Raw genomic sequence first — 21,713 nt, forward strand, 5'->3', positions numbered from 1 at the left:
AATGGTGTGGAGAGGGGTTACAATGAGTTGGCTCTCAGACAGAGGATAGAAAAATCTGGGACAGAAGAGTAAGAGACGGAGCAAAAGAAATTAGTTTAAAGCAATATCAAATCAGAAAGGGTTGGATTGTAGGGTTCGGGTTCTGCTGAGTTACTGTAAGAGGGTTGTGTGTATTCCATTGTAATAAAGTCGGTTAGTAGATTTTTCCAATGATTAATATTGATGATATTTCGTTTTTTCCAGTTCATGAAAATAGATAGACTTCTTTTTTTAAAGGCAACGAATAATCCTGATTTCAATTATGACTAAAATAATCATTATTATTCGTGTGAATGAAGCAAAATACTGCAACAGATATGATTTTGAAGAGAGAGCATTATGCCTTTTCACTGTATATCCTTTTCACTGTATATCTTGATTGCTCTAGCCAACTGGAATGAGTTTGGTCTTGTGTCTATATTCTGCACGTCAAACCAGCGTGACAGGTAAACATTATATACATATTTTAAAAGTTAGGTTAAAAAACTGATAAAATGTGTAAAATGTTTTTCTGACATGATTGTTGCATTTAAATGTATTATAAATATGGTACCAACAATACTATGTACACAGTATTTACAAGAGTTCGATGGTTTGCAGATTGATTGTTTTTTTTCCCGGGAGCAAACTGTTTGAGCCCTTGCTCAGAAGTTTTGAATAAAGCGAAATGAAGTGAAGACATAGGCTGCGTGTCTCGCATTCATTTCTAGCTCAAAAGTCCCAGGTACCTCTCCCAAACTGTGGAGCAGAGGGCACAACATCACCAATAAAATAAATCCCTTGTGTCAAAAAAAGGACATACAAAAAAAAGCATATTTATGAGTTCAACATTTGGAGCCAGAATGTTACAGAGAATAAAAAGTAGCAGGTTTATGCATATAGGAATTAGCATGCTGAAAACAGTCCCAAAGTTGCGATTGGAAATCCATAGCATTTCAAACAGAGCCCTGGGAAAACTATCCGGCTTTTTTACTTTAACTTTGTATTGTCGCCCATGTCGCGTGCACAATGGAAAGCAAAGTCACCCTGCTTATCAATTCATATTTGCAAATAAGTGTTTCGGATTTAACGTTTTTTTGAAGGTCAGACTTGTCCTGGCTATTTTCTCCTGAATCTCGTGATAGTAAACACGCGCGACATTGCACGTTTCCCCGTTTCATTTTGAACCGTCTGCGCTTATCTGAGGCAGTGCAGGGAGCTGATACTGTTGGTTTGAAGCACTGCGCCGCACTATTCAGATTCGGGCTTTTCAAAACAGGGCCTATTCTGTATTCCGGTGGAGCTAAGGTCAAAGCTGAAAGAGAGAAAGACCCCCCTGCCCGTAGGAGCCGTATAGCGCTGGATTTGGCAGTTGTTTCATGAGGAGCTCGGGGACCGGAATGCTGGCAGGGCGGTTCTTCAAGCGCAGCCCTAAACGACTCCATCTCCATCAAAAATAAAGGCGCGAGTGAATCATCGGCCGCTCAATCACACGGCCTCATCGGTATGCACCTGCAGTCCAGCGTGTGCCGTGCATTAATAGGCTGCTCCCGCGCTCTCATTTTAACCCCTCACCCTGCAGTGCATAACAATTCCGACTTAATTACACTTTTTTTGGTCCTGTTTGGCTCCGAAACATAAGACTTTAAATTGGGGTTAGCTTTGGTCGAAGTTTTGCGCAAAGTTTCAAGCAGAGATATCCTTAAGAATGAAATTAGTAGTTCCTACATCTGTCAAGGTCGCAGTTTGATTAAAAGTTGTTTGAACAGAACATACTGACTGACAGGGTGCAATATGGGTCTCCAAGCTTATAATCATACAACCGAGAGCTGCGTCTGCTTTCAGCTGTTTCAGTATATGATGCTTAAGTGGAGTATACAGCTACCATTAACAGACATGTGAAGCTAAAGCACAAATTCAACCTGGAAGACCTGCCTGCAGCACTCATTCATTGCCTCGTCACCTGCAGCCCTTCACCAATCATCCAATCACAGTCCCATCTCAAGCCGCACCTTCGCGACAGCCAATCACTGCAGCTGCTCATTCCTGCTTCAGCCACTCATCGCCCAGGATCCCCTTCTTAAGCTTCCTCCTCCATCGCTCGACCGTTTCCTAGCTGTGCTGCGACCCTCCTCTGCCCCTCCTCCTTGTTAACTGGCCGCCCCGGGTCTCATCCTTTACCACCAACAGTCATGTATTTCCGGATCTGAGCCCCAATTATGATTGATGTCCAATAAAAGAGTATGGTCAGAGTTAGAGTTAGATGTAGTTATTGCAGCAATGTAAAGTGTAGTTCACAGTTATTGCAGAGTGGGGTATGGCTTACTGTCCATGGGAGGGGGTGAGAGAGGGGGAAAGGGCATCATTTAGCAGCCTTACTGCGTGAGGGTACAGCCTGTTAGCCAGTCTGGCTTTACTGGCGCCAATGGACCTGTACCTTCTCCCTGAGGGCGGCAGGTGGAACAGGTGAAGGGGTTGGTTGATGCCGGTCCCGCAGGATGTTGTGCACTCTCCTCAGACAGCGGGTGTTGAAAATGTAGGAACACTGAAAGGGCTGGAGAGCTACTGGAGATTCTGGCAGGAGACTTTCAACAAGATTACTGCAAGAAACACCTGCATGGATCTCCACAGTTTTTCATCCGGGATCCAAGTAGGGCCTTAAGCTTGTCGTGACTTCTTTTGCTCATGGAATGGAATGACACCTTCCTTTCCAGAAGTCAGCATTTCAAATTGGTCCATCCACACGTGTGTGGTTCCTCCTGCCGCCGTACATTTAGCTCATATTTATTGTAAGCCTGCAATTAAAAGCCCAACGTGAATGTGAAGTAAGGCAGCACCGGGATTGATTCTTTGTCACCCGGGCCATAGTTTGGACACCACACATGCAAATGCATCAACTTCAGTCACACGCTCAAATAACAAATTGGTTTAAACAGTTTGAAAAGGCAGCCGTTTTGGCAGTGATTGACAGTAACACATCAGATGGCGCTGCTTTACAGACTGTTTGATTCAGTCTGACAATGACTGACTCACGGCCCCATCAAAGTTGGAGTTTCAAAATTGTATCTTGCTTTCTCGCTTGTTTGGCATTTTGAAATCAAACACAAACATGAAGTGTGTTCCAATAGTCGAGTACATGCATGTCAGCATCGTGAGTTTGCTGAATGTCTCTCCTGCTCTTCATCTCCTTTCACCATGTAATGTCCAGTCAACATTGTCATTGTATTCTTATCTTAGTATTCCTGTAGGTCTGCCTCTGTCACCCTAATTGTCTCCATGTTTATTTACAGCATCCTTCCACTCCTCAGTCTGTAACGGTAACTAAGCCAGCCTCACAACGCGGCCGGGTGTCGCCGCGAGGTCACCAAACCCTGTCAGAGTGAATAATGAGGCGCTCTGCAGGCCCCAGCCGCTGCCAGACCAGGTAGGTGACGTGCTGAGGGCAAGGCATGCTGGGAAACGGCACGCTTCCGTCTAACGGGCGCCGCGGCTCTCCGTCATCTGCCAAGCTGACTCGTGTGTGTGTGTGTGTGTGTGTGAGCTCATCAGAGAAGAAGTTAAAACTCCGCGCCATGTTGGGGAAAACAGTGTGTGGAAGCTAAGTCTGCCCGGCGACCAAACAGATTGTGAACCGTTAGGAGGTATGAGAGGGAGGCTTTCAGGGGCGGCTTCTGGTGGGACGAGCAAAGGAGACAGATTTTATTTTGAGAGATGCTAGATTTCAATTTCATAAGGATTTTCTGTTTTCAAGAGGCCTGTCGTTTGAAAGCTTGGTGATACACAGAAGAACACAGGAATGATACAGTGTGTGGCAAGGAGGCCTTCGATTCCCAGGCCAAGTGGAGCCTTTCTGTGTAAAGCTGCTCAGAGAATGTCCTTTGAAACAGCTCTGCCTGTGCACAAGTCCCTTCATAGTCTAGAACCAAAGCACATCTCAGAGCCATATAGTTAGACGGCATATAATCATAGAAGGGGGCGGGCTTTGCCGAGGTGGAAGTCGGAATCTTTGGGAAGCACAATTTTTCACTCTTTTTAGCCATTTTCTGGTGGAATATGAACTTGTTTATGACACATAAATAAAGTCAAGTCTAAACCGGGTCCATGTGGATATTTTTTTCACAGCAGATGGTTCAGTAGAAGCGAAAAAGCGGCAGTCATAGCTAGCGCTGGCTAGTGTTAGCATGTAGCATGATGCTAATATAAAGCATCATGTTAGTATTCTGTTATTTATGTAATTATGGGCTGTTAAACCACTTTGCTCCTCTCCATGTCTTTGTATCTTTATTAGGTAGAAAACAAATTGGAGAAAGTTTTGTTTTGTTTTCCCCCTTAACTGTTTCAAACATGACCATATTGGGTGATTACAGGGATGCCGTCTGTATCTATACCTTCTCAGGCTCTGTGAACCTCTGGGAGAGGTTTCCTGGTGGTGCCCAGAGTAAGGAGTAAACACGGAGAGGCTGTGTTTTAGTCCTCAACTCTGTCAATATTGAAATTCAGGATGAAAGTTGTAATTAAGTGCAGATTATTTGACTCGTCTTCTTGAAATTGTATTGTGAATTTGTATTTTAAGTACTTTGGATGGCTCGAGCATGAATTTTACTCTTCAAAAAATTGCCTGAAGTTTACATGTTCTCCCTGTGTCTGTTTAGGTTTCGTCAGGCAGTTTCCCCTCGCACTAAAACATGTATACTTGGCTGCGTGTTTTTGGTGGCACTTCATCCATTGTGTCATAAACACATGTTAATTAAACCAAGGGAAATGCTAAAGATTGTAGATATGCACTGTATTCTCACACAAAGATCCATTTCAGAATGTCCTCCAAGCGCATCTGGAACAGATGGAAATCGGAGGAGATGGGACATGACACCTGGCAGTCGCCGGGTCTTTTAAGGTAACTCTTGTAAACAGAAAAACCAGACAGTCAAAATTATTTTGTTTTCTTCACCCCAGCATACATTTCCGCTGAATGTAAATGACAGAAGGGTCTTAAGTAGTTCCCCTCCCGCTCCTCCAGGCGCACCGGAGCTACTGAAGAGCTGCCTCTTGAACCGACCCATTAGGCAGGACGGCTTCTGAAGTGGCGCGAGACAGCCAGAGACGCCTTGTTATTTTCTCCTTCTTCTATTGTCAACAGGAATCGCCGGTGCCCTTTCAAAGCAAGTGTGAGGCTTTCCAAGACAAGATCATGTACAAAGACGGAGGCGCGCTGTTGAGACTTCAAGGCACCCCCCCTCCCCCTTCACAGACAAGGCACAACAATAAAACAAACCAACTCTCTGAGCCGCAGGAGATGGGAAGTGGGAGGGAAGAAGATATCATATGGTAAAAAAAATAAAAAGAGAATCGGAGCAATGGTGAGACATGTATTATTTGCACTGCTTTAAATTGGAGAGGGGCACCGATGGATTTCTCAGCTGATGTCCGGATTCTCTATGGCACATGATGCGAGATTGGACTTTTTACAGTTTGGGGAGAAAGTAGAGCCCGGTAGTGTTTGTGGACCAGCATAGGTTATCTGTGCCGATCCGCTTTCTTGAGCTCCCGATCCGATATTTTGACACTTCATGCTGGCTGATACCGATCCGATACCAATCTGATACAGTCTTTTTGTATTATTATGTTTTTATATAATACATAGGCTATCATCATATATTATAGCCAATGGATATTACAGTAGTTTCACCAGTTGGCTTTTTTGTCTTAAGCTTTGAATTTTAAATTAGAAAGTTTTTAAGAAGCTGGTGTTAGCGGCAGGTTAGCTATAGTAGCCTAGCTTAGCGATAGCACAAAATCTGGGAATCTGTGGTCCTGGATCTGCAGCGGCTCCAGTCTGCAGATCTCCCACTGTGCTGCGATAGACCTCATGGCCATCTTTTGCATCGGACCCCAACCAGTTATTAAATCTGATCCGATACTCTCAAAATGCCCGGATCGGCTACCGATTCCGATACTGAAAATATCGTTTTGGCACATCCCTAGTAATTGGTATAAGTGAGGGGAATGAGCATTGTAACCAGTAAAGCAATGTGAATACTTTTACGGCCAGCTGTATTCAAAAGTAGGTCAATATACAATAGTCCAGTATACAAGTACCAGAATAAATCTTTGATTACCACAGAGTAGGATATCAGTCCAGACCAGCTCTTCTGACAACTCTGAAAATCCAGGTCAAAAGCCATTTCCTTCACATCATTAAATATTTCACATATGGTAAATGGCTGTGTGTGCCACTATAACCTGCCACTATAGTCTTTTAAAACTATACCTTCAGCAGGGGTCAAAAGGTTGCACTCAGAGCTGTGCTTGATATAGAAATCCGCTGCAAGACAGCGACGCATCTCTTCCCGTGAGAAAGATTTGAAAAGCAGGTTAACACAAGCAATAGGCTGTAAATGCAAGCCCAGTCACAACGCTGACGCTGTTACGTCACAACTGCGAAAAATGAGGGAAAAGGACACACAGAGGGTAATATTTCAAGACCTTAAATCAAAGCAGGACAAGAGACGGAGACTTGGCTCGCTGTGTAAAAGTGTCAACAAAGGCAATTAACAGGAGGAAGAGGGAAAGCGTTTCCCTCAAGGCGAAATCAAGTCAGTGGGTGATTCCTACGCCAAGCTGGAGACGGGGTCATGCACCGGGGGGCGTCAGCGAGCCAGGGAGTCGACCTGCTCTGCAAGAAAAGTGCACAATGGAGAGACCCGAGCCAAGAAGTCGTAGCCAAAGTAGTTACAGAAGGAGCTGCTGACGTGTGCTCTGAATGAAACATGATACGCTGATGTAAGTGCGGACGGTGAAGGATACAGTGGTCGCATATTTTAAAGCAACTACAACTACATAAGTCGCAGCATGAACGGTAAATCAAACACTCACCAAGATATTGTGTAATTCAACTAAATATTTCTTCTTAATTTAGTGTCGGGAAGCATAATGTCCTTGCTTCAGGCAGTGGGAAATCATAATTGGTTCATGGGGATTTAATTGAACATGAAAATCCATCTTTGCACAGGATGTTTTCCCCTTTCATATCTCTTGTTACCTGGTATGCCCTCAAAACTATTTAGTCAATCGATACGAGCAACATGTCTTCACCACCAGCAAAAATACACAAGTTGCTTTAATAAAATTGCATATAAAGGCTTGTGCAAATGAAGACATGACCGCCCGTAGACAAGCCTCTGAGCAGTGGCTAACGTTCGCTGCAGAACAAAGCCACTGTACCAATTACTCCTCGTGCTAGGCTGCTTTAGCGTTAGCCTGGAGCCAGAGCAGCTAAATCTGAGCGCCGAGATTATGGGCTGAAATCATGCCAGCAGCTCACCTGTCGAGCACATCACTGGGATCTTTCCGTCTAATCTCCGCCATTCCCACTGACAATGCCTTTGATTGTACTCCCGCTCTGGCAACCTGTCAAGTCGCGGGAGGGGAGCGGGATTGTTAGGACTGTGGGTATCAGCACATTACAGGATAGGCAGGGTTGTTTTTGCGGATCTAGCTCCAGGCGAGAGAGACTGGAAGAAAGTGAAACGAGCGTTGATGAAGAGAAGTTTGTGTAGCATAAACAAGAGAAAAGTAGCGTCTGCGGCGGCCACTTGGTAGGGATGGGTATCACAGATCTGCCTGTGGTAAGGAAGTGCGATTCCAGATTACTGTATTTTCCCGGACAATAGGTCGCACTTTTTTTTGTCATAGTTTGGCTGGGGGTGCGACTTATACTCAGGTGCGACTTATATATCAAAATATATAATTTCACATGTTTGTTATTTTCACACGGTAATCGAGCAGCAGAAAGAAAGTTTGGAGTGAGCGAGAAACTTGTGAGGGACTGGCGAAAAGCTTAGGTTACTCTTGCTGCAGTGAAGAAAACATAAAAAACGAATCGCGGGCTAAAAGCTGGATGGCCACAGCTAGAGGAACGAGTTCACAAATGAGAGCTTGAACAACGTGCTGCCGGGAGAGGCTTGTCAACAGTGCAGTTACGGCTCCATGCCCAGGTAGTTGCCAAGGCTGGTGCGACTTATACTTCGGAGTGACTTATTTATGTTTTTTCCTCTCTATTTTGCATTTTTTGAAGAGGAAAAATATGTCTATATAATATAAGTCCACTATAAGCCATACTATAAGTCGCACTATAAGTCGTACTATAAGTCGCACTATAAGTCGCACTATACGTTGTACAATAAGTCGTGCAATAAGTCATACAATAAGTCGTACTATAAGCCGCCCTATAAGCCGCGCTATAAGTCGTACTATAAGCCGCGCTATAAGTCGACTTTTAGCAATTCCAAGGCTGGTATTTCAAGCCATTAGAGAAAAGGTATTACATCGAGGGTAGGAGTACGTAATACTGTTCATGTTTTTACTTCTTAGGCTTCTTCTAGATTTGCATTGACATTGCTATATACTGTATATACGGTTCCTCAATAAATGGACTGAACTGAGAGATGTGTGACTGAACAAACGGGCAGTGTGTGGTGCATAATATCCCATGATATCGTCCACCAGTGTTCAGTGTCTAGGCATTTTTATGAACCTGTACTAAAGACAGAGCTCTAGGAAGCTGATCAGTGCCAACGTGAGACCAACACTGGAGGAATAATGGAACAATGTGGTAAGTAATCTTACCTTAATCTCAGGCTTTTATGGAGGCTTCTCAAAGTCCCATCTGGTGCAGTGGCTCACAGACTGATGCTCTAACGAAGGCAGGCGGGATTTAGGATGAAAAGACAAACATGAACTCTGGAAAAATTTAATCAATTCTCAATTGAAGACTTGTCGTGCATTGATATGTGGAGTAGTGTAGTGGAGTCTCCAACGTTTTACTGCTTACTGTCTTGAAACAACTCGGAAGCATCGAGTCACATTTGTAGATGCATTTTCACTTCATACTATATCAATATCAACTGCTCATGGTGTGATGTGCTTAGGATCGATAGTTATTCAAGTGTTGTACAAGTAGCTCAGAGGGAAGACAGATGGGAGACTCCTGCTTTAGAAACAGCGATTGGCTCTAGCCTGATCCAGCACATATGAACTTTAATCTTATGAAGCGCAATCGCATGTGCAGTTCCAGTTAACCTTTTCCCACCAACCATTTGTGGTCTATGGAAGCGTGATATATACACTTACATTCTCCGTCAATGATTACGTTGGATCGGGTTTATCTCGTGACATGTCATCACCATTTGGAAGCTATATCCCTGTTTTCCGTGCGAAAAAGAGTTCCATTCGTCGTCGCTATTTTAATTTCTGAGCCATTAGGCACTGTGCGCAGCCCCCACGTGTCCATCCACCCAGCGACGGGTCTCTATAGACCACTCCTGTGTAACCCGTGCTTATGCTTCATGCTCAACAAGAACTAATGACTGAAAGATCCGCCTTTGTTTTGTTTTGTATCATTGTCATGAGCTACGGTTAAATACGTGTTCTCCAGTGGAGATTTATTTTGGTTCTGATTAGAATGACAGTCGGACTGAGAGAGAAAAGTTATTATTATGTTTCCTTCAAGTAATAAATGAAAGAAAAGTAGTTCACTTGTGTGATAAATATTGTAGCTAATTAATGTACTAAATTAAGCCTTAAAATAATTGCTACAATTAATATAATGTAAAACATTACATTAGTGCTTGTGCTTCACAGCTAGAAGGTCCGGGTTCGATTCCCACCAAGGACGGGGCCTTTCTGTGTGGAGTTTGCATGTTCTCCCCGTGTCTGCGTAGGTTTCCTCTGGGTACTCCGGTTTCCCCTACCACTAAAAACATGTACAATAGGCCAGGATGTATGAGTGTGTTTGAGAGTGCGCATGGGGGACGACAGATGGAAATTGGCCTAAGGCTACAATCCGGTGTGGCTTGTTCATTAACTTGCACTGTCCCTACCAAATAAACCATAAATAATAAATAATATTTAATAACCATGATAAATTAATGAATTAATATTACAAACATACAAGTTTAATATGAAAGCAGAAAGTACAAGCTGTAAAAGTAAAATATGTGGTATATAATTTTGAAGTGCATTGCTAACCACTAAGTTGTATAACCTATAATGTTAAAAGTTTTTTACCTGCTGGTGACAGCACCAGCCGTGCAGTGACTGAAAACTACAATTGGAGCGGCCCCATGCCTGAGTAAAGTCCTGCAGTAAGGCCTGTAACACAGGCCACCCTAAACAGTGCGGGGGTCTGCAGCTCCTTAAAGGCATTAACATGTCGTGGATGCTGGCCTTCCAGACAATGGGCTCACTCCTTTCTGCAAGTCACAGTGACAACACACAGAGAGGAGAAAGAAGAGGGAAAGTGCAACATTGCACTTGACTATAGCGTACTACAGTGGTTCCTAACCTGGGCCCAGAGCTTTGTCTGGTCACAGGGTCAGGTCATATATTTATTATTTGAGAAAAATAATATCATCAAATATGACTACAGAGAAAGGACTACAGATGCATTAAACACTCCCATTTCAGTTAATTTGTTTGAAAGACTAGTTACAGTTAGTAAAGGTTTAACATAAGCACTGACCATTGGTCACAGGGCTGCAAGTAGGTCAGCTTCAGATGGCAAGCTTTCCATCATTGACTATGGTAAATTTAGAATTCGACACAAAGGGGTCTGGGAAACTATGAGACTGGAAATGGAAACTTCTAGTAAGGCTTCTGTTCTGTCCCTTTATGAAAAATATGTTGTAATTGAACCATTTCTTAAGAACCATTTGACAAGAGGAACAATATCCACAAAATACATCTTACATACATTGCCATTTAGATTTCAACACATCTACCCTTTTTAAGAAAAAGAAATGCAGTGAATATTTTAAGTTTTGATTTTCCATTCCACACTTGACAGGGCTATTGGACTTTGCTATATGAAGAATCTAAACCATGCCTTAATCTAATGTGGCACTCCAGAGTACAGAGAAAATGCCCTATATATAAAATAAAATTGAGAAAACAATTGGTTGAACCGCAGGCGCACCAGGAGTGTAGATTTTCGTAAAAAGCAGAATAAATATAATAGAATTCAAAGCTGCAGTAAGAAAAGCCGTGTGATAGTTTGACAAGAAAATGAATTTATAGTGCGAGGCATCTGGCAGACAAAATGACTCGTTCTTATAAAGAGTTAGACACTCGAGCTAATAGGAAAAAGAAAAGCTTACTCACAGTGCTGCGGTCTGTGTTATGGAGTCCCACAGTCTCTATCAAAACAGGGACTGGTCTATGAAGCTGAAAGTAAAAACTGCACTCAATCTAACAGAAATAGAACCGTATGAATCGTAAAAATAGCTGAGGGAATAAGGATTTTCTTTGTGTAAAGCCACACACTTGGTGAAAGTTACTTCTGCAGCCACAGCTGTCCTGGGGTTGACTGGCTGCTCATCACAATTACACAAGCAAGACGTGACTTTCCTATGGACACAAAAACAGTATGAACTGGTCAGAGCAGGTGATGTATGACCTTCCAGATACATATATGACATGTTTTGAGTCTCTTGAGGGTCTGCAGTAACTGTTCAGTCCAGATCAGTTCAGTTCACATGGAAAGAACATACAAAGAATCCAAATTACAATACACTGGTGCTTGGTGCAGTATCTCCCTCTGAGATTACCCCGTCCACAGTCCAGCTTGATGTCCAAAGTGTGCAAGGACAGGTGGCTTGTGTGGCTGTTGCATGTACGATATATACTGTATCACAACAATATATCTCGGACGCAAAGCAAGAAGGGCCTGGTTGGTTTTTGGATGAGAGACTTGGTGGTACAGGCTTTTAAAGAGGGGGTATTATGCTTTTTTCAATCACATAGCACCAGTCTATATCACACTACAATGATGACCAAACCTTCTGTTGGTCTGTAAATGCAGTAAATTAGTTAATTAGCTGTAGTGAATGTTTTGAAATAAGCCTCTGTCTCTTTAAGAACCTCTGACCCTTTCAGACACGCCCCCTCCACACGCTGTCTGTGGCATCAGTGGGGAGGGGGTTCTGCTGAGGATTTTTTTTTTTTACAAATACACCACATGTAACACAGTATACTACAGCTTGACAGCTTATTATTTTTATTTTAAAACAGCCAGAGGTGATACATGGCACGAGGCCTTTCTGCTGAGGAGCAGTGGTTGGTTACTCGGCTGGTGACGAAAGCTCGGAGGCGTCTCCAGGAGGTGGGGGCGTTCCTAGGAGGACTCAGGCAAACCTATCCCTAAAATGGCCGCCATCAGAGTTTTTACAGATTACTCAAAAATACGTGAATGTGCCAAGGCAACACTTCAGACATGTTTTTAATTAGAGAATGACATAATAACATGATGTAAAGCTTGAAAAAGTCGATTTTGCATAATACCCCCCCTTTAAAGCGCAATACCGCACAAGTGTAAGCCATTACTATTATTAACAGTACGTTATCAAGCTGATAGTAGTTGCACAGTGACCTTTTTTTTTCCGTGACACTTTTCTAATGTCGAGTAGAGCATCATATTGACAATAACACTGTAAATCATGATTTCATATCCTGTCATTTAAAGGAACAGGCCACCGTTTTCCCATACGTTACACCTTCCATATGTTCTTACCTGAGCTTAGACGAGTTGATGCGTACCTGTCTGGTCTTTGTGTGTGCCCCTGGAGGAGCGTGGTGGCTTCCAACTTCACCCCCGTTTGGAGCTATAGGAATACATTGGGAGAGGCCAAATGTGAACAACATCTTTGGTCGTTTTGCATGACTGAGGGCACATACAAAGACCACACAGGTATGCATCAACTCGTCTAAGCTCAGATAAGAACATATCTTAGTGTGGAAAAACGGTGGCCTGTTCCTTTAAGAAGTAATCGGTTGACTAACATTAAAAAAAAAGAAAGAAATCACCAGTGCCCATTAAATAAACATATCTAAGTGACGATCTGCCTGTGAGGACTGCAGAAAATGTAACAATCTACGCCATATACTGCTTCACTGCAGCACATTGAAATCCACACAACTTCTCACAAACCGCAGCGCTTTGATTGGTCTGACACTAAGTGGGCATCGCAGAGTGCAAAGTGCTGGGTTTATGGTGGTTCTCTCGGCCCGGGCAGAGAGCTCAAACTGACATGTTCCGTGTGAGTCCAGGCGCTGACGCTTCTTCGCCCCCCGGTCTGTCGAAGCTTCAGTTCATCCACATGCGCCCTGTAGCCCGCCGCCCCACTCCTGTTTGTTTTACAAGTCCAGCCAAAATAACCAGAGGCCATTCTGCGCTCCCACATTCATTATATCATCTTTATGCCGTGTTTTTACAAGGCGTCGGCAAAAGACCGCGAGCAATTGGGGGAAGGGAATCTACGGTTGACTCAAAATACAAGTCAAGGGGTAAAAGCTCTGTCCATATAGAGATACTTGTCCTGCTTGCCATAGAGCAGGAGTAGAAGGACTAGTATTCAATATAGCAACTTTAGCTGCAGCAGTAGTGTAGTTGTAGTTGTAGTTGTTTTACTTGTAACCTGTGATGTACGTAATGATGTCATACTTCGTGACAACTTAAATTGGAGTAATTTCACGTTGAAGTACCTTTCCCTGGAGCCTGAACTTGCAAATCAACCGTAGCCACCGAGTTTTCCAACAATGCCGTTCTGACGAAGAGCGCTTGTAATTCTCGCACTTGACAGCGGCCTATCGGAGCTAGCCAACCATGCTAAACTCATCCTCTTCGCCTCTCACAGTGTTGGCTCTATGTATTTACCCAGCCATCCATTCACCACACCAGCGTCACGCGCCATTGCCGCTGAGTGGCATTTCCTTAATACCAGATGGATACAGCATTAATTACATTACAGAGGCAGCATTTGGGTGTTTATTTGAAGTCCATCGAGGCAGAACGGGGGAGGGGAAGGACGCCGAATCATCCAATTAACCTCTGCCGGCTATCGCCAAAGTTCTGAACAATGTTAAAGACTGTCACATGTCTGCTGACCAAGTGGATAACGCTTCGGCCCAGGCGCTGACTTTGAGATGTCCTTCAAAGAACTGATGGAGAACAACAGTGGTAGCTCTGAGCTCTGGTATATGGTAATGATATGCGTCAAACTAAACTTAAAGTGGACAGATCAGGTATAACCCTTTACAGGGCAAGTGAATATTTTTGGCCACACTGCTGCACATCAGTAAGGCAGCATGTAGTCCTCACTCTGAATTCTCTGAAGTCTAACAAAGACCCAAGTCTGTCTAAATTCATAGTACATTTCTTTACATAACTTGAAAACTAACCCTGGAAAGTTGATGAAACTCACACATTTTATTGGTGAATAATTGTGCTGTGTGATGATATATGTGCTACAGAGTGGAAAAGGCAGGCACCATATTTGATCATCCGAGGCTCGCCGCGGTCTCTGGACAACCGGACGTACGGGTGACACGGAGTCTGACAACACGAGGACGTTTGAGGACAGAGATGGAAGTGACAGGAGAGATATGGAGTTGGCAGTGACGCATATGGAGGAGAAGAAGGACTCACGAAGACATCAATGGTGAGTAATGCTTTGGTGTCTGTTGTTGTGAGTAAAATGGCGATAACCTAGCGTACCCATATCATATAATATAATATGAGAGCGGTAAATTGTGGCTGCTGCTGCGGTTGGGGAAGTGTGATGCGCATTGGCGCAGTGCGCGCTTGGAGAGCCTTTGGCACAGCTGGACGTTCAGTTCCTCCACAGGTGTGGCAGGGCTGAAGACCTGGGACTGCTATTTGCCTGAACATATATTGCAATTGGGGCTAATTTTGCAAGTTAGTGATTCATTTCTTTGCGTTTGACTTTTGAAATTGTCGTCAAATCGTTGGTCAGATACACTACGTAAAATAAAGCCGTTTCTGAATTGGGTTAAATGTAATGCACATACCCTCAATGGGAGCTTGGGGGCGCTGTTTTCATAGACGTCTTATAAGGTCGTAATTCAGGGATAAGACAAACGACCACTTGTGTCGTTTTCTATTGGAGGACAGTCTCAATTTTTTAGGCAAACAATATTGGAGGCGACTGACCCCACCCAATAAAAACTCTCGCCTATGACAGATCATTAAAACACCAACATCACAAAACAAAACGTCTCCTGAATACCAGCATTATGCATACCTTTTGTATTTTTAGTGTACCCCTTAAAGGACAATGGGCTAACTTTGTTTACAGTAAAACATTTTTACCACTTTAGGAAAAGGAACCGAATATGGTAACTTCGCTCACATTGATTTTCTGCACGGTAATGGAACATTTTGAAAATGTTAAAACGGAACTAAACATGTGTTTTGTCCCACAACAACACTTACTACAAAGTATTTCAGTGAGTGCCCTATAGGCTTAAACACATTCATTTGGGTAACTTACTATCACTGTTTCAAGTTTTTTTTTTTTAAAGTGGGTCACATTCAAATGATCGGGGGGCGAAAGTGGGTCAATCAGACCAGTGGAGAACCACTTGCTGAGCCAAAAGCTTCCATAAGACAGGGACATTCATTATGAAATACTAATTTTAAACACAGTTCTTTTACAATATGATGAACGTAAAAGTTGTGCAACTAAATGCACTGCCCCAGAAATGTGTAATCTTACCTCCCGTTTGACATTTCTCAGGATGTAGCAACAAAAATGTCTTATTCCCCAAAGACCCAGACGCTTCACTTAATAACCCACTGTGTCTGTCTGCTTTGTGGCGTCCCGTGGCTTCGATGCCGCGTTGAGGATTTTTAAAGTTGAAAGACAAAAGTTAAGCGACGTGACATCGACCAAAAGATTGAATATCAACACACAAATAAAACGTTAGGCATTTATTAAATTGTTTTATATAATGTGTTGTTAAAAATATAATCAGGTATATGACTTAGATATTTAAATGTATTTACATTAGCAGCATAGATTCCATTTTGGCCATTATTATGCAAATACTATAATTCAGCAAAAGCATTGTGAAGTATGCAGGTATCTTAAAAAGGATGCAAATATAAACATATCGATATTTTCAGTACAGTATACAGTATATGAGATATTGCACATCATAACAAGTGTCATTTTCAATAGAGTGTTTTTTTATCATCATTTTGGTTACAAGGACTATATATACCATCGACATTTATAAAAAAATATTCTTGGTCAGTTAAAAAAATCCATCGTCATTTGAAACATATAAAATCTAAAACTATTTTGAGATTACATTTGTAAAAGAAAGTAGACAAAATAGCTGGCCTGAGCTACCCACAGAACTCACAGTAATTTGTTTGCTTCATGTCAGATGTAAACAAGGTTAAATTGCTGGGAGTCGTACTTTGGGGTCAGCTTGAAATGAACTTTGTAAACTAAAATGCTGAATCGAGTGCAGAGGAGATGGGGAGGGGGTGGAAGCTGTTTTTCTTCTGAGCGCTAGACCCTCTCCACATGTTTACCCTCCATAGGTTCCAAGGGCAGTTCATCTGAAGTGTCCACCACATTGTTATAAGCGGCGTCTTCATGCTGGTCCTTGGCGAAGTTCACAAAGACCTGCACAAGCAAACAGAGTTGTGTTTTAGAATGACACATGAATGAGAGAGTCGCTTAGTTTTCATTAACCTCTTAACACACCATTTAACCAAGTGCTTGTTCTCCAGTTCAGCTTTACCCAAATCTACAAAACTCATTTGAATGGATAATTTTTCCTGTGTTGCTGTATTGTAATACTTATTTCTATGTTTTTTAAAGTGTTTTCATCACATTTTGGCGACATTTTCATTGCTTTTTGTCTCTTTTTCATAATTTTTTTGTCACTTTTACATCACTTTTTTGTTACTTTACTTTTACATCACTTTTTTGTCACTTTTTTCATCACTTAGTTGTCACTTTTTCATTACTTTTTTGTCATTTTTCTATCAGTTTTTCATTGCTCTTTGTCACTTTTTTGTTGCTCTTTAATGGATTTTTTGTTTTTTTCATAATTTTTTTGTCACTTTTACATCACTTTTTTTGGTCACTTTTTGGTAATTTTTTTGTCGCTTTTCCATCACTTTTTCACCCCTTTGTTGTCACTTTTTCACATTTTTTGTCACTTTTCCATCACTTTTTCATCGCTGTGTCATCACTTTTTTGTCATTTTTTCATCCGTTTTTTGTCACTTTTTCATAATTTTTTTGTCACTTTGTTGTCACTTTTTCATAATTTTTCCCATCACTTTTTTTGTCACTTTTCCATCACTTTGTCACTTTTACGTTTTTTTTCCCCATCACTTTTTCATCAGTTTTTCTGTCACTTTTCTGTTTCTCTTTTGCTGTGTTTTTTTTATCACCAATTTTGCTCACATTTTCATCAAGCCTTTTCGCTCTATTGTAGCATTTTCATACTCGTTTTAATCTCAATCTCTGCTCTATTTTGACACTTTTTTTCAAGCAGCCTTTAGACAAACTGGAGAAAATGTGCCCCGTTAAACATCCTTAAAAGTAACATCCTGGAACAAAACATTCTCCCTCCACCATTCATCCAGGCTGGGCACATACACAACCCAAAAGCTTTTCCAAGTATCAATCCCACTTTATAGTTATGTCGACATGGGGCAGGGTTATTTTCTAGGGGGGGGCAAAACAAACTTTGTCCAAATTTAAACTTGTAATTGTCATCTCTACCTGTACCACTGTGTTTTCTCCCCCTTTGTTTTTGCCCCCGCCCTGAGCTCGTCTGGACCATCAGCTCTGGCCTGCTGTGGATCAATAGTAATTGTGGAGCAGGTCTGCTGTTGTACTATAGGTCAAGCCTCTTCTCTATAAATCACTGGCCGAAAGGTGACGCTCCAGTCTTCACGGGTTTCTCACGGCGCCCTCTGGATTTTAATACGCTGTCCAGCCCCGCACCGCAAATGATTTATTTACTGCCTGGATCTGGTAAACATTGACCACTAGCACAGACGGGGCAACGTGTCCTGTCCTTTAACTAAAAGTTACCAAGAGGCCGGAGCTTGGATGCCAGCGACTATAAACTCCAGCAGCTACTACTATGCAAATGTTGCGTGTGTGCAATTAGAAATGGGGAAACATTTGAGTGGGAGCGATTGTTGAAGTTCGCCGAGTTGTAACAGCCAAGGCTCCTGATCCGAAACTTGTTGAGGGAAAAAAAAAACAATCATTGACACAGGCCACTGGGTCGCTGGGGTTATCGCGGAGGAGGCAGGCTGCTTCCAAAAACCACTGTGCCGGGTATCAATGCGGGGAGAACGAGGTGCGCCGGAAAGGTGGACAAATAACGTCAAAAACGAAAAGAAACAACTGCTTTTTCCTGGCTTAGAGAATGGACTTTATGCACCAGGAGGTACAGAATGTTATGCGCCGTGTTCCCTCTGGTGTAACTCGGGCAAGTATTGGACCGATGCTCACTGATCCGCGAGGTTGTTTTCCTCATCATATTCAGAAAGCAGGGGATTCTGAGCGGGACGGCTCGCTTTTGGGAGCGCGGTGCGGAGATAGTGTCGGGTGAAGCGCCATTAGAAGGATTTGCGCACACACAGAGCTAGCACTGTACAATCGGGGTGCAATTTAGAGGATTAGTGATAGTCCGTGCCATTACAGCTGACCTAAAAAAAATACAACTAGTTTTAATTAGAATCTCTCGGCTGTGTTACTTCGCTGGCTTGAATTTCAGACTGTGTTGCGTTTGTTGGAAGAGTTTTGGCGCGCGCATTGTCTGCCCTCGAGCTTCTTTAATTTGCAGCGTGTAAAATCGATATCCAATGTTTTATTTATTTATTTTCAGCAAAAAGTAATGGCACGTTTTGAATTTAATAGCAGCGACCAATCTCAGAAGCTGGAGTGGAGACGACGAAGTGAAATGATATTCAGTCATCATCAGTCGTTTGTATGTTCTGTTCTCAAAAACACTCTGACGTCATGACTCTTACGATGGTCTCAGGTCAGCCCCGCCCTGTCGCTGGTCTTGCTGAGCTAACGCTGAGCTAAGGGGCAGCCGGCAGCACCTGCTCTCATGTGAAAGAACATGATTACATCAGGTCCCTGGGGTCGTTGGAGAAACAGCAGCAGCTCTGTGGTAAGCAGGTTTATCTCACCGACCAGGGTCTGGGCCGAGCACCAATAAGGCAGGGACCAATCTCAGTCTAGACTGATGCGGGCGGAGATCAGGGCTGAATATCTACAGCACTGGGCTGGACAGTGGTTAGTCTGGAATACGAATTAGATAACCTTTAATCTAAAAAAAACATCTTCAAGTTATATTAAAGTGGACATATCACACATCAGGCTCATAAACCTGCTTTTGGACACCTCAGCATTGATATTTTAGGTTTTAAAACTTAAAAAAAAAAAATTCTCATAATTTCTGTGTATGAAGGAGACACTTTATAACCACTGATCTAGTTTTGTATCTCTGCAGGCTTTCACTTTTAGCTAACAACATACTAACAAATCTAAAGCAATAACATTTAATTCCAGAATGAGACATTTGAAACCGCTGAGATGACCATTTCAAGTCTTAAACATTGTGAAGCTTTTGCCATTACAAATCTAACATTGATTTCCCACAGGTAATCTTTCATCAATCAGCACAGTGCACAGATTGAAATCCGATGGTTTTGCAGCCCTTCCACGCTTCAGGACTGTGGATAAGCCGACCTACGTGAACATATCAAAACAAATGCTTCATCTAAAAGGCACACTGCGCAACATTTTGGATTATACTGTTGCCAGGAATGCAACACATGCTCCTAATGCCCAGCTCAACGCAGAGAATGCCATTTTTGCAGAGGATAAACAAAGTATGGATTTGGAGGAGAACCTAACCTATTTAAACCTATATTGGGCTGCCTTTAGTCAATATCTCCATGGAGACGAGTTGGATGCACATGTTTGTTTGGTATTTGTAGGTATTTTGCAGTGATAAACATATCTGTAATGCAATAAATTCTTGTATTTTGTTCTATTTATCTAGCAAAAATGTTGCATGGTGTGCCTTTAAAGGGCATTGTGTTTTTTTAATAAGCTACATTTTACTTAAAGCATATAGCACATGATAAAAAAAAAAAAGTGTTCTTCTTGTGAACATAACCACCTAACAACCTTAACAAGTGCTTTGGGAAACACCACATTTGCATTCATGTAATTTGCAGACTTAAATCAGTCCAGTTTGGAGATAATGAGGCTCCCTGCGACACAGTTCAGCTCTAAATCGGTCTCTGGCTCTCACCTGGTCCAGCGTGGTCTGGGACACGGAGTAGTCGTCGATGGCCAGCCTGTGTTGGTGCACTGTCAGCTGGCTGAAGATGTTGGCCAGGGCCCCGGGGGAGCGCGGGAGCTGGTACTGCAGAGTGTTGTGGTGTTTCTCCTTTAGGAGGCTGCCCGGGAAGGACTGCGAAACAAAGTCTTCGACGGGCTTCACGGACGGGGGGGAGCCGCCCACACGCACTATCAACGTGTAGCCGTCGCCAAATCTGGAACAAGAGGAGAGCGCGTCGTCAAAGTCGGCACACGTGAAGGTCACGACACGCAGACACAGGTAGAGAAGGGTATTACAGAAATAGTAGCTCGCGGTCTTACTTCTTTCAGTGTCAAAGAACTGACTCAAAATAGCCAGTTATGCCTGCGTACATGCCTTCTCTGCAGCTCGACCTTTCGTTTTTCATAGTTAAAAAGTTTTCTATACAAGTTTGGCAATGAACAGACTCTAGTTTCAGTCATAAATAGTTCTATTCAATTGTACAGAATAAAACATACAACATCTCTGCATTGTGAGCTCAGCATCCAACAGTTGTTTGTAGGTCTGATGAACAGTGTGTGGTCTGCTGCCGAACAGACTAATATTATTTTCCCACATATTGACGGCGTACGCTGTGATTATGTGTAATTCAGAATGCGAGACAGGATGGACTGCTGGATGTCATCAGCCCAGCTCGGTCCCCCTCAGCTGCGGCTTTGCTGTTTTGATTTCTGTTGAGTTTGCTCTCGCTGTGCTCGCTCGTTTCCAACAGCAGCAGGCAGCGTTTGAGACCGAAAGACAAACTGAGGACTCCACTAAACTGATAAAATATGCGCTCAAACTCCACAACACAAATAATGGAAAGTGGCAGAAACAAAAAAAACAGCATATACTGATCAGAGAGACTGAACCAACTGCAGTACTTTTAATTAGAGTTATTGTTTATTTTGTTATTTAGCAGAATTTTAAGTTCTGTTTTGGGAGGAGAACTTAACGCAGCACTAAGTAACTTGTTTACCTTCAAAAATCCTTTTCGTAGTCCCTCTGGGAGTAATACAAGTGTTAATGGATGATTGGGGGGTCTTTCATCTCCCCTGGTGCCTCTATTCACTCTCACGGAAAATTAATGAGTAAAAAAACGTAACATGCTACGACACCTGCAGTGGTGCTTATGGCCTTTAGTGGTATGAGTTACTTAGTACTGCTTTAAAAAAAAGTCACCATTCCTTTTATTACTGCTTTCTACATTAACTATTCTGAATATTACTATGAATTTCAAAAAAGCAACACGTCTCGGGCAATTCAGGACAAGGCAACAACAAATGTGGAAATACTGTGAAAATACAAACAGGTATGGAGTGTCTCCAAGCTTTTTTGTGCTAGTATCAGAGGGGGCTGCAAGGCTTTCGGCGGGAACTTTTATCTCTTTTTGCTCTGCAAAACTGTGCAACAGATTGATAGGTAAAGAAAGAGCTTCCTGGTTACGAAGTGAGAAGAGCTTGAGATAAACTGGAGGTGACA

At 42.6% G+C, this 21,713-nt stretch overlaps 2 protein-coding genes across 3 annotated transcripts in view; both read right to left on the minus strand.

Moving 5' to 3' along the window:
• The window catches only part of caap1 (caspase activity and apoptosis inhibitor 1), a 228,911-nt gene that overhangs the window by 32,210 nt on the left and 174,988 nt on the right, over positions 1–21,713 (minus strand). The gene's annotated exons all lie outside the window — the stretch shown is intronic.
• Positions 16,392–21,713, minus strand: part of LOC306980995 (phospholipid-transporting ATPase ABCA1) — a gene marked incomplete at its 3' end in the record, with an annotated part of 176,433 nt that continues 171,111 nt past the window's right edge. The window contains exons 48-49 of the mRNA XM_079580541.1: positions 20,184–20,427; positions 16,392–16,508 (exon numbers count right to left, since the gene is read on the minus strand). Of these exons, the coding sequence (XP_079436667.1) occupies positions 16,392–16,508; positions 20,184–20,427 (361 nt within the window). The remainder of the gene's footprint in view (positions 16,509–20,183; positions 20,428–21,713) is intronic.

The sequence above is a fragment of the Gobius niger genome (genome assembly GCF_951799975.1).
Source record: "Gobius niger genome assembly, chromosome: 21".
NCBI classification, from domain to species: domain Eukaryota; kingdom Metazoa; phylum Chordata; class Actinopteri; order Gobiiformes; family Gobiidae; genus Gobius; species Gobius niger.